The sequence below is a fragment of the Perca flavescens genome, chromosome 16, assembly GCF_004354835.1.
Source record: "Perca flavescens isolate YP-PL-M2 chromosome 16, PFLA_1.0, whole genome shotgun sequence".
NCBI classification, from domain to species: Eukaryota; Metazoa; Chordata; class Actinopteri; order Perciformes; family Percidae; genus Perca; species Perca flavescens.
In genome coordinates, this window is record NC_041346.1 from 34,303,855 (window position 1) to 34,319,752 (window position 15,898).

At 39.6% G+C, this 15,898-nt stretch overlaps 1 protein-coding gene and 1 long non-coding RNA gene across 2 annotated transcripts in view; both read left to right on the top strand.

The window, feature by feature from the left end:
• The window catches only part of LOC114571056 (uncharacterized), a 28,396-nt gene extending 23,329 nt beyond the window's left edge, over nt 1-5,067 (top strand). Inside the window, exon 3 of the long non-coding RNA XR_003694610.1 lies at nt 4,818-5,067. This is a non-coding gene — a long non-coding RNA (uncharacterized LOC114571056). The remainder of the gene's footprint in view (nt 1-4,817) is intronic.
• Nucleotides 5,068-5,095: 28 nt separating this feature from the next.
• LOC114571057 (uncharacterized) lies at nt 5,096-15,540 on the top strand. The gene is made up of 2 exons (XM_028601831.1): nt 5,096-5,393; nt 12,859-15,540. The coding sequence occupies exons 1-2, from the start codon at nt 5,125-5,127 to the stop codon at nt 14,525-14,527; spliced, it is 1,938 nt and encodes a 645-aa protein (XP_028457632.1). The 5' UTR covers nt 5,096-5,124; the 3' UTR covers nt 14,528-15,540.
• The last annotated feature ends 358 nt before the right edge of the window (nt 15,541-15,898 follow it).

The following is a 15,898-nucleotide window of genomic DNA, read 5'->3' on the forward strand; positions in this document are numbered from 1 at the left end:
GGATTCCCTCCATCTACTGACAAGGCAACATCATGATGTACTCTCAACAGTGCAGACTCAGTACTGTGACGTGATCTAAAACCAGATTGAAATTTTTCAAACAAAGAGTTCTGCTGTAAAAAGGTTTGTAACTGTATGAAAACAACTTTTTCCAAAACCTTTGAAAGAAAAGGCAGATGAGAGACTGGTCTAAAATTGGACAACACTGTGGGGTCAAGATTAGGCTTCTTAAGAAGAGGCCTGACCACAGCATGTTTGAAGGCAGCTGGGACAGAACTTAAACTAAGACAAGAATTAAAAAAAAAGTAAGAAGACTCGACCCAATGGTGCTATTAAAAACCTCCTTCACCATTCTGGCGCGAACAATGTCTAAGGGACAGTTGGTGGGTTTCATGTGTTGTACCACCTCACTAAGTAACGTCAGAGAAACTGGCTTAAATTCCTCAAACACAGCTGAGTGTGCAGGAGAAGCAGGTACAAACAACTTAAAATTAGCACTGGCGTTTTTTCTGACAGATGCTACTTTGTCATTAAAATAACAAAGAAATTTCTCACATGTCATGATTGAAACATCTGTCAGAGCAGAGGTGCGTGGTTTCACAACAGAGTTTATCACATTAAATAACACTCTGGGTTCATGGCAACTGCCGGCTATGACAGAGGAGAGATGCTGCATCTTTGCCACCTTCACAGCCTTCTTGTATGTGGCTAGACTGTCCCTTAATAAACCCAGTGATACATGTAAATTGTCCTTCTTCCATCTCCGTTCAGCTTGTCTGCAGTGTTGCCTAAGGGCCTTTGTGGTGTCATTTAGCCACGGGTCTGCCTTAGGTTTACAGTTTTTTTGGATTGCTAAACAACAGTGGGCACAACTGGAGTCACATGTTTAAAACTCTAACTCCAGTCTGCACAGCAGCAGTTCATGTGGACCAGACTCTAGTTGGTTTCTCATCGCTTGAACACAGTTTTCTAAACTCTCCACACTTATCCCAGGACTTTAACCACAACCTGCACAACACTGTAGATTTACAGCACTTTGTTCAGATGCTAACACACTGCTGTCAACACTGTTAACCACACATTCAACACAGAATAGATCTCAGTCTGGTGCCTATCAAACACTGCTGATTGGGATTCTAGCTGAAAGCCTCAGCAGGTGTCTTATTTTAGACTAGTTAATGAACATATATGGTATTTATACAGAGAAAGATCAGAAATACTTTTTTATATACAAACACCAAATAAGAATGAAACAATTATATCCTGTACTGTTTGAGAGAAACAGGTAAAAGATCAAAGATACCAACATGTCCAGGTAAGATGTCTGAGGTTATGTACACAGATATAAAAACACTATATCTTTACAATAGTAAAACTGTGTTCTTACTGTTTTTCAGAAAGTAATGGAGGTGAAAGCAATAGAAACACCACATTCATTAGTATTTAGAGATGATGAAGACATCCAATGTGATGAAGAAAACTTGCCACATGATGCTGGAGAGAGGTAGGATTAGTCACACTATTCTCTGGTACTGTTACGTATGGACCTTTAGTGTTTTTACCCAGTAATTCCATAAATTACTAGAGACAAAATACTTTATTGAAGAAAACTGCTGATTTTCATTCCTTCTTGTTTACCTTATGTAAAAATTGGTATGCTATACAATCTATATTTTTTCCTTAAATAAACTATTGAGTAGTGTCAAGTCACTCAAATTGTTCAAACTGATTTAATCCAATGAGGGGCAACATAGTCTATTATTTCAGTGTCATGTGGAGTGAAACACAGAGAGAATGTTATCTGGGGAAGAGGGAGATACCAGATCATTCTTTACATAAAACTGTGAGCCCACAAATGCAGAAGCCAACTCTCCAGCTGAAGAGGAGGTGATGCAGCGCTGCCTAAAAGCTGAGGAGACAGGCTTAATAGCGCGTGGTGGAACACTAATCTCGAACCTGATGGGGAAGTGATCTGAGATACCAGTTTCTGTTATTTCACTGAGTGAAACAGAAAGCCCATATGAGATGATGAGATCCAGGGTGTGGCCAAGATGATGTGTCGGCCCTTCCACACATTGATTAAGGCCAAAAGAGTTCAAAAGTGTTTTAAAATCATGAGCAAGTGGGTTTGAGGGACAACACACATGGATATTGAAATCCCCACAAACCAGAAGCTTTTAATATTTAGGAACAACATCAGCTAAAAACTCAGAAAACTCACGTATAAAATCCTTGTTGAGTTTTGGTGGGCGATAAACAACTGCACACAACACAGGAGAGTCCAGATCAGCCACAAACAGCTGAAGCTCGAAGCTCTTATAACAGAGTGCAGGTAATAATCTGCATCTGTACTCCTCTTTGAAGAGCGTGGCCAGCCCACCGCCTCGACCCGACACTCTGGGTGAGTTGAGGAAAGAACAACTGGGGGAGCTCCGAGAAGGCGCTGTCATCACCTGGTTTCAACCAGGTTTCCGTCAACAACAGAAAGTCCAGCGCATTGGTCGTAAAAAAGTAATTCAATATAAAAGTCTTATTTGTGAGTGATCTAGTGTTGATCAGCGCCATGCGAATCGGGCGCCTTTCAGTCTGTTGGGAAGCACGACTGAGCGGGCGGAGATTCCCATGCTCGCAGCCTCGCTTGGAGCGCTTCCTGTTCAGGCAGCGGGCTGCAGATTTCAGCCGATGAACTCCGCAGAATTTCCCGGATCGCAGGTGGAGGATGATGCCAGGTACGCTCTGAGCCTGACACATACTCCTCCTCTCTTGCCGCGTCTCCTGCGGCGATTGTTGCGGAGCGGCAGACAGGGATGACGGCGTAGATAGGCCGGTATGGACACCAGGAAGGGCGGCGGCGTACCTAACTGACCGTCAGAGCCGGAGATTGGCACTTTCTCAGCAGATGTACAAATACTTAAAAGAGTCAGGCGGTCATACACCAGCAGCAGTGACACATTTCGAGTGACAAACAGTAGAAACAGACAAATCAACAATAATCCCAGCAGAGTTAAGCGGCGAGACACACACAACGGCGCCATCTTTACTCCTCAGTAATTATAAATAATTATAAGAGATATATATATATATATATATATATATATATATATATATATATATATATATATATATTATATTAGTGCTGTTAAACGATTAAAATATTTAATCGCATTAATGTCATAGTTAACTCACGATTAATTGCAATTAATCTCACATTTTTTCTATTCTAAATGTCCCTTGATTTCTTTTTGTCCCATTATATTTTTTCATTTTAATGCTCTTATCAACATGGAAAGTGGATCGGCTTGCTTTGTGCAAATGTTTTTTTTTTTTTTTTTTATTGAAAACAACATTGGCATATACGTAGTATTCAATTTCACTCTAACATTCTCACTTGGAACTAATAATCTTTCACATAATGTAACACTGTTACAGGGCTCCAGACTTACTTTTTTCAGTAGGAGCACAGTGGCCCCCAACTGAAAATTTAGGGGCACACACCGTAAATCAACATGCTTACCAAATATTCACATTTATACTAATTTCCACTGCATTACTAATAAATACTTTGATAATAGATGCAGAAATTACAATGTGCTCTTTCAAATTCAGTGTCACTGTTGAAGTTGCAACATATAAGGTAAACTGACAGCCCCCATCGCTGTCATGACAGTAAAAATATATATGTATATATTTTGTTTATTGTTGTACTTGTATAATTTTTTTAGTTTCATGTAAAGCACTTTGACTTGCCTTGTTTCTGAAAGCTGCTGTTGAAGTAAAGTTGCCTTGCCTTACAAGTTCAGCCTGTCAGTCAGTCCCCAGGGTCAGAAACCACTGAGCCTGTCTGTTCGTCTCCGAGGAAGTGTAACATCAAGAGCACCGTGACCACTTTCGGCTCGACATTAATATCATATCGCAGCAAACGCTGTCTGCTTGAAGTTATGAAAAACTGTAACCACACTTGAAACCACTTTATCTGCATCGCCGTGACTTCAACAAAACTGCAGACCATTTGGTCCAGTCTGGAGCCCCGCGTTACCTCCATTTTCCATTGCTGAGGCGAGCGTGGCTGGTCGTCATAGCGACTATGGTTTCCCCGACTCATTTCCTGGTTCTCCTTCTCCATAACCAACGTAAAATCAAGGAGAGGGTTAACTTTCCCTGCTGCAGGTTTCCCAGCGTGGTCAGAAAGAACAGAGGAGACTCTTTGTTTCTCTCCCTGACTGTAGAGTCACTACTCGCTCCGAAGCTAATCGCCGTGACGAGCCGCTAGCTAGCTACACGGCTCACAAGCTACACGGCTAGCTAGGCCTATAGCCCAAACAAGTATGTGCGGCTGCAACAACATATATATGGCTGCAGCGTATCTGTTTTGTTTCCGGTCTACTATGGCCACACCGAGACCCGCCCTTCAATCACTACTATTGGCCAGGCGTCCAGATAGGTAATGTAACCCCATTTGTTCAGGTCCTATCCCACCAACAACAACAACAGACCAATCGGGGGGCTTATCCTAATGACCCCACCAACAACAACAACAGGGCGGGTCTTGGCGTCCTTTGCTTCCTAGCTAGATCAGAAAGAACATTAATCCTTCTTTAACTGTCTGTCGTTAATCACGATAGCATGGGGGCTATAAAAAAATTGTCATGGGGGCTTAAAATGTGTTTTAGCGTTAAAGCCGGCTAATAACACCACCAACAACAACAACAAATTTAACTGACAGCACTATATATATGCACTATTTTTTATAGGCTCAACCTAAGCTTTAACCTGTGTGAGTTTATTCTGATGATGTGTGTCTCTTCCTGTCTCCACAGTTTGATTTAAAGTCAGCTTCTTCATCACTCTGAAGAGGAGATCTCAACACCTCAGGAGGACCAGAGACCTGGAGATGGAGGCTAAAGCGTCAACACCACCAACAACAACAACAAATAGTATGGGGGCTACAGGGTCAACACCACCAACAACAACAACAGATAGCATGGGGGCTACAGGGTCAACACCACCAACAACAACAACAGATAGCATGGGGGCTACAGGGTCAACACCACCAACAACAACAACAACAAATAGGGGCTGGGGCTAACAACAGGGTCAACACCACCAACAACAACAACAGATAGCATGGGGGCTACAGGGTCAACACCACCAACAACAACAACAGATAGCATGGGGGCTACAGGGTCAACACCACCAACAACAACAACAAATAGTATGGGGGCTACAGGGTCAACACCACCAACAACAACAACAGATAGCATGGGGCTACAGGGTCAACACCACCAACAACAACAACAAACAGATAGCATGGGGGCTACAGGGTCAACACCACCAACAACAACAACAGATAGCATGGGGGCTACAGGGTCAACACCACCAACCCATTTATCCAGGTAAGCCGATTGAGAACAATTTCTCATTGTTTATGACAACCTGTCAAATTCACACAGTTTCACATTCATACTGGAAGCTGCCCAGTACCACCACAGCCAACACAGTCTCACTCCCTACTTGTCAAATGTATGACGCATGGTCAAGGACCCTGGCGTCAAGTTTCAACCAAATAGGGGGCTACCCTTGACGTTATTTTTCGATAGCGGGGCTAGGGGGCTCCGGGGTCAGATAGACATTCATGTTATTCCCCACACCGTCGGATATCGACACCACCAAAAGAAAAAACACGCCCCCCTTAACTCCAACAAATCTGTTACAGTTATTATTGGTATTTTTAGCCCAATAACCGCTGTTTTAATCAACATTATTCACGAGATAGTATCATGGTTTATATGTATTTCTTTTTATGTTATTATTTCGGTATATTTCGCCAGGGAAGCTGGATTGCTTTTTGTTTATTTATATTTTTAAACTATAATGCTACATCTATCAACATTTATTTAGATGTTATCATGGTATTCATTTATTTACTTTAATAATATTATTTCGGTCTTATTACCGGTGAAATATTACAGTATATGCTGTAATACAGAACATTACGATATGATCCGAGCAGGAAGCATTCAAAGCCGATAGGCCTATCCCACAATGCAATGCGGCCATTCATTTCAAAGAATCAGGCAGCGATCAGCTGGTCTTTAACGCCAGGATCGCTTCAATATACATATATACAGTCAGTGGTCAGTATTACTTCAATATACATATATACAGTCAGTGGTCAGTATCACTACAATATACATATATACAGTCAGTGGTCAGTATCACTTCAATATACATATATACAGTCAGTGGTCAGTATCACTACAATATACATATATACAGTCAGTGGTCAGTATCACTACAATATACAGTACATATATACAGTCAGTGGTCAGTATTACTTCAATATACATATATACAGTCAGTGGTCAGTATCACTACAATATACATATATACAGTCAGTGGTCAGTATCACTTCAATATACATATATACAGTCAGTGGTCAGTATTGCTACAATATACATATATACAGTCAGTGGTCAGTATCACTTCAATATACATATACAGTCAGTGGTCAGTATCACTACAATATACATATATACAGTCAGTGGTCAGTATCACTTCAATATACATATACAGTCAGTGGTCAGTATCACTACAATATACATATATACAGTCAGTGGTCAGTATCACTTCAATATACATATACAGTGGGGGAAATAAGTATTTGACCCCTTGCTGATTTTGCAGGTTTGCCCACTTACAAAGAATGCAAAAATCTACAATTGTAATCATATGTACATTCTAACAGTGAAAGACAGAATCCCAAAGAAAATTCCAGAAAATCACATCATATGAATTTATTAAAATTGATAACCATCTGATGAGGAAAAACAAGTATTTGACCCCCTGGACAAACATCAAGTATTCTGGCTCCTACAAGCCAGTTAGTCTTTCTTTAAGACACAGCCCCAATCCGAACCAATTATCTACATCAAATACACCTGCCTCACCTCGTTACCTGTATAAAAGACACCTGTCAACACCCAAACAACCAGCATCCAACATCACCATCATGGGCAAAACCAAAGAGCTTTCTACGGACATCAGGGACAAGATTGTTGATCTGCACAAGGCTGGGATGGGCTACAAGAGAATCGGAAAGCAACTTGGAGAGAAAAGATCAACTGTCGGTGCAGTTATCAGGAAATGGAAGAAGCACCACACCACCGCCAACCTCCCTCGGTCTGGGCCTCCACACAAGATCTTGCCTCGTGGGGTGTCCCTGATCAAGCGAACGGTGAGGAATCATCCCAAAACCACAAGGGGAACTGATGAATCAACTGAAGGCAGCTGGGACCACAGTTACAAAAGAAAGGGTTGGTAACACACTACGCCGTCATGGATTGAAATCCTGCAGCGCACGCAAGGTCCCCCTGCTCAAGAAGAAACATGTACAGGCCCGCATGAAGTTCGCCATTCACCACCTGGACGACTCAGAAGAGGCCTGGAAGAAGGTGATGTGGTCAGATGAGACCAAAATAGAACTTTTTGGCCTCAACTCAACTCGTCGTGTTTGGAGGGCAAAGAACACCGAGTACAACCCAAAGAACACCATCCCCACCGTCAAGCATGGTGGTGGCAACATCATGCTTTGGGGTGCTTTTCAGCCAAGGGGACGGGACAACTCCATCGTATTGAGGGGAGGATGGACGGGGCCATGTATCGTGGAATTTCTGGACCGACATCTCCTTCCCTCAGTGAGAGAGCTGAAGATGGGTCGAGGATGGGTGTTTCAGCACGACAATGACCCTAAGCACACCGCCAAAGCAACAAAAGAGTGGCTGAAGAAGAAGCACATCAAGGTTCTGGAGTGGCCTAGCCAGTCTCCAGACCTGAATCCGATTGAAAATCTTTGGGGGAGCTTAAAATTGAGTTGCCAGGCGACAACCTCAGAACCTGAATGATTTGGAGGCTGTCTGCAGGGAGGAGGGCCAACATCCCTGCCGAAATGTGCACAAACCTTGTCACCAACTATAAAAACCGTTTGACATCTGTGCTGGCCAATAATGGCTTTTCTACAAAATATTAACATGCTGTTTGTCCAGGGGGTCAAATACTTGTTTTTCCTCATCAGATGGTTATCAATTTTAATAAATTCATATGATGTGATTTTCTGGAATTTTCTTTGGGATTCTGTCTTTCACTGTTAGAATGTACATATGATTAAAATTGTAGATTTTTGCATTCTTTGTAAGTGGGCAAACCTGCAAAATCAGCAAGGGGTCAAATACTTATTTCCTCCACTGTATACAGTCAGTGGTCAGTATTGCTACAATATACATATATACAGTCAGTGGTCAGTATCACTTCAATATACATATATACAGTCAGTGGTCAGTATCACTTCAATATACATATATACAGTCAGTGGTCAGTATCACTTCAATATACATATATACAGTCAGTGGTCAGTATCACTACAATATACATATATACAGTCAGTGGTCAGTATTACTTCAATATACATATATACAGTCAGTGGTCAGTATCACTACAATATACATATATACAGTCAGTGGTCAGTATTACTACAATATACATATATACAGTCAGTGGTCAGTATCACTACAATATACATATATACAGTCAGTGGTCAGTATCACTACAATATACATATATACAGTCAGTGGTCAGTATCACTACAATATACATATATACAGTCAGTGGTCAGTATCACTACAATATACATATATACAGTCAGTGATTGTGTCACCAGCAACAACACGTTGCTCAGTTTTGTTCCAGTAAGTTATGAACCATAATAACGTTTAAACGAATCCGCGGAAAACTCCGGAAGTGACGTAGTACGTCCTGCTCAGCGGATACGAAGATAAAAATATATAACATTCGTAATATTGATGTTTTTTTCTAATGTTGTATTTGAGGAGTTAAACAATAAAGATAGTTATAATATTAAAATACAGTTTCATGTATTTGTCTACGTTTAAACGAATCCGCGGAAGTGACGTGAAATTCCACATCTCGTCTGTGAAAGAATGTTCCACGTTGTAATGTGAGAATTTACACAATAAAATACTAATAATGAAAACATTATGTTTTATATTTAGCACTTTGATTTGCCTTATATATACTATATAAAAAACCTACAGTTGAGTGTTTAGAAATACAGCCTAATGGCTTGTTTGACTAATTTGCATTTGTTTTGAATTGTTGTGAAAAACAATATACAAAGAGAAGCATTTTTTTATTTTATGTTCCATACATAGTTATTTAAAAACACAATTTTCTAATTTTGCAGTTGATGAATATTAATAGCAAAGACTAAAGGGGAAAAACATAAGTATATTTATGTGTGGGATGTAGTTTGATTTAAAATCACACTGCATTATTAGTTGTTTTAAATAAATTACTTTTTTGAAATATCAATTTATGGTAGGCCTAACATATTCATTATTATATTCAGAAGATGATCCTCATTCAATCACCGTGGTTTATATCCTTTTGTAGCCTTTACTGAGACTACCTTTTCAAAATTAAGAAGGGACTAGTTTTAAGAAGCATTTTCAGGAAATTAAAAGGATAAGCAGATTGTTACCGAGGTTTTTGTTCACTGAGTAAGATGTATATAGCTTTGTTTGGGTATGTATACATATACAACATTTGTATATATATGGCATTTTGGCACACTTCTACCTCAGCACTACTGCACAAAGACAAAACTCACATCTCATTCAACCATTTCACAAGCTGAGAAAAGGGTCATGACATGGGTCAGAGCAGTGGTTCCCAACCTTTTTCCTTGGTGCCCCCCCTACTCATGTCTAAGAAAAGCTGACCCCCCCTTTGAAACTGAAGTTGAGGTAACTCTGGAGATAGAGCTGGGTCAGAGGATATCAGAGGTCATAAATGATGAACCAATCATCGGCTCTGCTCCTATAGGCCCAATGGTGTTCATATGGACAACATGCACCTTTGGCTGGAAGGCCCGTGTTGAAAGTGTGTGTTATCATTTAGAGCAGACACCCACGGTGAATCAGATGGTTTATGTTATACAAGGCTGCATTACAGAGAATTTTATTATGACTCTCATGAAGGTTGTGTAGAGGAATAGAAACCAGTCTCTCCAGGCAAGCACACAGAATATGGTCTGCTCTATCTTTATTCTCCATGCCAAGTATGAGCTCTTATCCTCTGGCAGAAGATATGGGTAAACTTAACATTTCTAAACTATAAAAACGTAGATGATGATATAGGCCTAATTTGGACCTACCTCAATTAAAACTTTAAATAAAGTTGCTTGAGATTGAGGGTGTGTAATAGCTTCATGATATGAAGCATGGTTGTGTTGCTCTTGTCTGTTTGTGAAAGATGAGCAATAGATTGTTGCTGTGTGATGTGCTTCAGTCTAGCCTATATCACTTTGTTCATGTTGTTTTTTATTTTAAGTATGTCAGCTGTATGATAAAACAATATGTCAAGTGTTATTTGTGAAGCATTTGAACTCAAGGCAAATATCCCTCTGGGGACAATAAAGTATCTCCTGCTAAGTGGTCTCCATGATGTGTACAAATTAAAACCTTGTTGTAGGACTATAGCAAACACATCGTTGGAAAGGTCTCAACCTGGAGAGGAACATATGTCAGTCTGAAGAGGATACATTACTCCTGCTTGAAATATTGACCTCTGAACCTTGAACCCAGTCCATGTATGAAGGCCTGTCATTTAGCAACAGAAGGTTCTACACACATAAAACCAGCTGTTATAGAAAGCTCTGGACCTCAGCTGTCATGTAGATATGGTCACCAAATTACCTACTGTAAGCACTGTCAAATATGGTAATGAGCTATTTTCACCTATTTAACGATTCGATTTTTAAAATCTGATGACACCAGCGTGTTCTCCATCCCAAAAAACCCCAGGGTGTATCCAAAACTATACACTGCCAACTTCTACTTATGAGAAATATACCAATATACTTTAAAACTACAACTCCCATAAGAAACGCCACAGAAGCTGTTACAAAGCTTGAGCACTTGTAGTTCTTCCGGGTGGGGGGACTCGTTGGGCTCCTCTTTCTGCTGTCTGCCGTGAAATGGCCCGCCGGCCGGCCGAGCTCACAATATATGAGACAAATACATGAAACTGTATTTTATTATTATAACTATCTTTATTGTTTAACTCCTCAAATACAACGTTAGAAAAAAACATAAATATTACGAATATTATATATTTTTATCTTCATATCCGCTGAGCGGGACGTACTACGTCACTTCCGGAGTTTTCCGCGGATTCGTTTAAACGTTATTATGGTTCATAACTTACTGGAACAAAACTGAGCAACGTGTTGTTGCTCGGATCATATCGTAATGTTCTGTATTACAGCCTATACTGTAATATTTCACCGGTAATAAGACCGAAATAATATTATTAAAGTAAAGAAATGAATACAATGATAACATCTAAATAAATGTTGATAGATGTAGCATTATAGTTTAAAAAATATAAATCAACAAAAAAGCAATCCAGCTTCCCTGGCCGAAATATACCGAAATAATAACATAAAAAGAAATACATATAAACCATGATAATATATCGTGAATAATGTTGATTAAAACAGCGGTTATTGGGCTAAAAATACCAATAATAACTGTCACAGATTTCGAGTTAAGGGGCGGGGGGCGGGTTTTTTTCTTTCGTCGGTATTTGACGGTGAGGGAATAACATGAATGTCTATCTGACGGACCCCCCTCGTCGAAAAATAACGTCAAGGGTACCCCTATTTGGTTGAAACTTGACGCCAGGGTCCTTGACCATGCGTCATACATTTGACGAGTAGGGAGTGAGACTGTGTTGCTCCAACTGAATAAATCCTGCCATGCTCAGAAGACAGCCAATTGGGGACAGTTGCAGAAGTCCACAGGAAACAGAGGCAGGAGTTTGGCACCGACCCAGAGGAGGACCCTCTGTAAAGAGGGTCCTCCTCTGGGTCAAGCATCCAAATGCAGCTGACAAGAGACTAGGGAATATGACGGCAGAAACTTCTGTCTGGTCATGAGGCAAAGCTGGCAGTTATGAGACACTCAGAGACCTGTCTGCCAAAGAAGCAGAAGAGGAGGCTCCGGACTGCAGCATCAAGATATGCAAACGACCAAGAGTGAAACTTCACTTCATGTGTGTCCCCTTCAATAAGTGCTCTTAAGAAATGTTATGTTTATTGTCTCCCCCATCTGTTAGAAGAAATGTACTCCCATGTTCAGGATACATTTCATAGCATGTGTTTATTTATTCATGACGTTTTTATTGGTCTGTTTCATACTGCTGAGATTTTGCAGCTAATACAACACTGCGAATTAATTACTCTATATATCAGATAATATTCAATCAATAAAATTAATTTCAGTCAGATTTTTTCAAAGACTACATTTATTTCAATTTTTATCTACTGATCTCCATATAAAGACGTCTTCCTCTTGACTGCAGTAGGAGGCACCGATCAATCCATTTAGAGCGCTACAGGATTCAAATGACATCATCTAAACTCAATATATTACATTATGACATTACTGGACTACATATATTGAATTAAATTATAAATGCAACACTTTTATTTTTGTGTGCACACCTGTGCAATAATCATGTTGTCTAATCAGCATCTTGATATGCCACACCTGTGAGGAGGATGGATTATCTCTGCTCACTAACAGATTTAGACAGATTGGTGAACTATATTTGAGAGAAATAATAAGCCTTTTGTGTACATAGAAAAAGTCTTTGAGTTCAGCTCATGAAAAATGGGGGCAAAAACTAAAAAATTGCGTTGTTCAGTGTAATTACTACTTTTACTGCTTTTTGAACCAGTCTCTAATGTACCAATTCATGTTTTTCTTTTCTGTTCTACAGGAATACCAACACCTCATGCAAATATGACAACATCACCTACAAAGTCCAATCAGGATCTCCTACTGTCTACCAGCTGAGAACAAAGAAAGAGAAGATTGGAACTCTGACAAGAATGACTCTTGGTGAAAAAGATCCAAACAAGATAAACAAAACCATCTTACTTGTTGGTGAAACAGGAACAGGAAAATCTACTCTGATCAACACTCTGGTCAACTACACCATGGGAGTGGAGTGGGAGGATGATGTCTGGTTTAAGATTGTAGAGGAGGAGAAGAGAAGGCAATCAGAAAGTCAGACATCAGATGTGATCGTGTACCAGATCTTTGGTTTTGAAGATAAAACTCTGCCCTACTCTCTGACCATCATCGATACTCCTGGATACGGAGACACCAGAGGGATCGAACAAGATGAAATCATCAGTCAAAGATTATTAGACTGGTTCCAGTCAGAGGATGGAGTTCATGAGATTAATGCAGTGGGTCTGGTGGTGAAAGGGAGTGTGAATCAACTGAGTGACCGACTGAGTTGTATCTTTAATTCAGTGATCTCTCCGTTTGGAAAAAACATAGAGGAGAATATAGTCGCCCTCGTCACACACTCAGATGGTCTGACACCTGAAAATGTTCTACAAGCTCTCAAGGATGCAAACATTAAATGTGCCAAAGATGAAGATGATGAGCCTGTTCATTTTATGTTCAACAACCACCAGAAAACACAGAAAACAAAGAAAAATAAGGTTGCTCTAAAAGCTGCATGGGACTTATCAATGAACCAGATGGGTGAATTTGCTGATTTCCTGACTAAACAAAACCCTCAGACCCTGATGACAACTGTTGAAGTTATGAAATCCCAAATCAGACTGACAGCCTGCATCGACAACATGCAGGAGAGAATCAAGGAGATTGATCTAAAACAGACAGAAATCCAACAGACTCAGGAAGTTCTGAAGAAACATGAAGAAGAGATGAAGAAGAATGAGAAGTTCACTGTTGAAGTTGATGAGCCCTACAAAGCTAAACAAAGAGTTGTTAGAGAGAGGAGGTGGTGGGCACTTGGGTTAAACTATGGAGGAGCTGTCTGCTGTACTGTCTGTGAGGAGAACTGCCACTATCCATGCACACTGGCCTTGTATCCAGTACAATGTGAGGTTATAAAAGATGGCCACTGCACTGTATGTACCGGGAAGTGTCCTGCATCAGTTCATGTGAAGGAAGAACAATGCATTTACTGTGAGGGTGAGTGTTCAGATGAATCAAGGCATCCCAAAAACCCCTGGATCTATGTGACCAAGACAAGGAAAGTTCAGAAGACCCTGGAAGATATTAAGGAGAAGTATGAAAAGAACAAAGCAGGAGGTGAGATAAAGTTGAGCCTTTTGGAAACTCTTGAGAAAAACATGGAAGAACTTCAGAAAGAAAAAGATCAGTTGTTGGAAAAGTCCTTTCAGCATGTTGTCCACCTGGAGCAGATCGCCCTGAATGTAAATTCACTGTCCACTCGTGTCCACTTGGACTTCCTGATTGAGAAGATGAAGGAGAAAGGAGATGCAGAGAAGGAGAGGAAACTGGAAGAGATGAAAAGTCAAATGGATAAAAAAGAAGGAATCAAGGCAGCGCTGCGCTACAAGTTTGGTAAACTAAGAGAAGCAATGGGTGTTGGTAAGATTTAACCTAGTGATAAAGAAGTAGATGAACAGAATCATGGTGAGCAGACAGCTGTGTAGAAAACAAGTTCCATACTGATGATCAAATTTTTCATTATAGTTCTATTAAATGAATCTATTAAATGGGATGAGATTAAAAATGTAATCACCTTTTAAATGTTAAATGTGTAATTCATGGAAACAGCTGCTTCTGTGATATAATGACTGTTTCTGTTTGATCTTGTAGTTTCATGTTTAATCATCATCCTTCTGTATCACTAACTGAAGTCAGATCATAAATACATTTATCGTTCTTAAGTGTTCTTTGTGTAAGTTTAATGTTTTAATGCTTTTCTAACGTGCTATTGAGTAGATAAAAGGCTGTGATTTATTCTGATGTTGGTGTGATGATGACAGAAGTAAACTGGTGGTGGGACCGTAACACATCACTGACATTAATAAATATCCATATAAAGATGTTAAACATGATATTTCCTCATCTTGTTGATCAGTTTGTTCAGAGGATATTACAGAACTGAACTCAGACACAAATATTCTGCTCAACTTGCACACTTCAGCCATGAAATCTAATGGACTTTCATTTGATGCATATTATAATCAATATATGTGATTATATATTTTCTACCCTTGTGTATTCATGTGTATTCATGCCTAATAACCAGTTATAATATTTCAGAAGAGGCCATGTGGAAACATGTTGAAAACGTCATGTTGTACTTTTATTTTTTATTTTGAGTGATTCCATGTATTTACAATATATATTGGGACTGGAGGCTAGTGTGAGTGGTGACTGGTAGCTGGAGAGGTACCAGTCATCCTCCTGGAAACTACCTAACTGATCGCTGTGCTGTGCATGTTAATTCATATCAATGCATGTCTATATGTTTCTCTTTGTGTGGAAATGAAGCAAAATAACAACAATGTAAAGAAAATCATTATATTCTGTTGTTCCTCATGAAATCACATCCTGACTGATGCAGTTTTCTGTCAAATATTAATAAAATGTCTGCTTGAAACCAGTTTGCTCAGAGTGTCTTCACTGGATCATCAGCAGCTTTTTGAGTCTGATGAACTTTCTGCTCAACTTTCTTCAATAAATGACAATTGGTCTTTGTTATACAATTCTATATCATAGACTTAGTCCTTGAAACTAGAAACAATGATATATTCACATACATACATAGATAAAGTATACACTTTCGTTCTGAATTATGTGTTGAAACATTGAATGTGAATCAGTCTAATAAAGTTCAGGTCAAACCCAATAACACTTGTGATGTTTAGTATTTGATATCAAACATTGTTGATATAAAATAATTGGAGGACGTAGAGACAGAAACTCTCCACCTTTTGGTAATGTTTCCTTTCATGTTTCAG

Coding starts and splice junctions, on each gene's coding strand:
- LOC114571057 (XM_028601831.1), top strand. CDS start 5,125: ATGGGGGCTACAGGGTCAACACCACCAACAACAACAACAGATAGCATG. Junction 5,394..12,858: donor CCACCAACCCATTTATCCAG/GTAAGCCGATTG, acceptor TCTGTTCTACAG/GAATACCAACACCTCATGCA.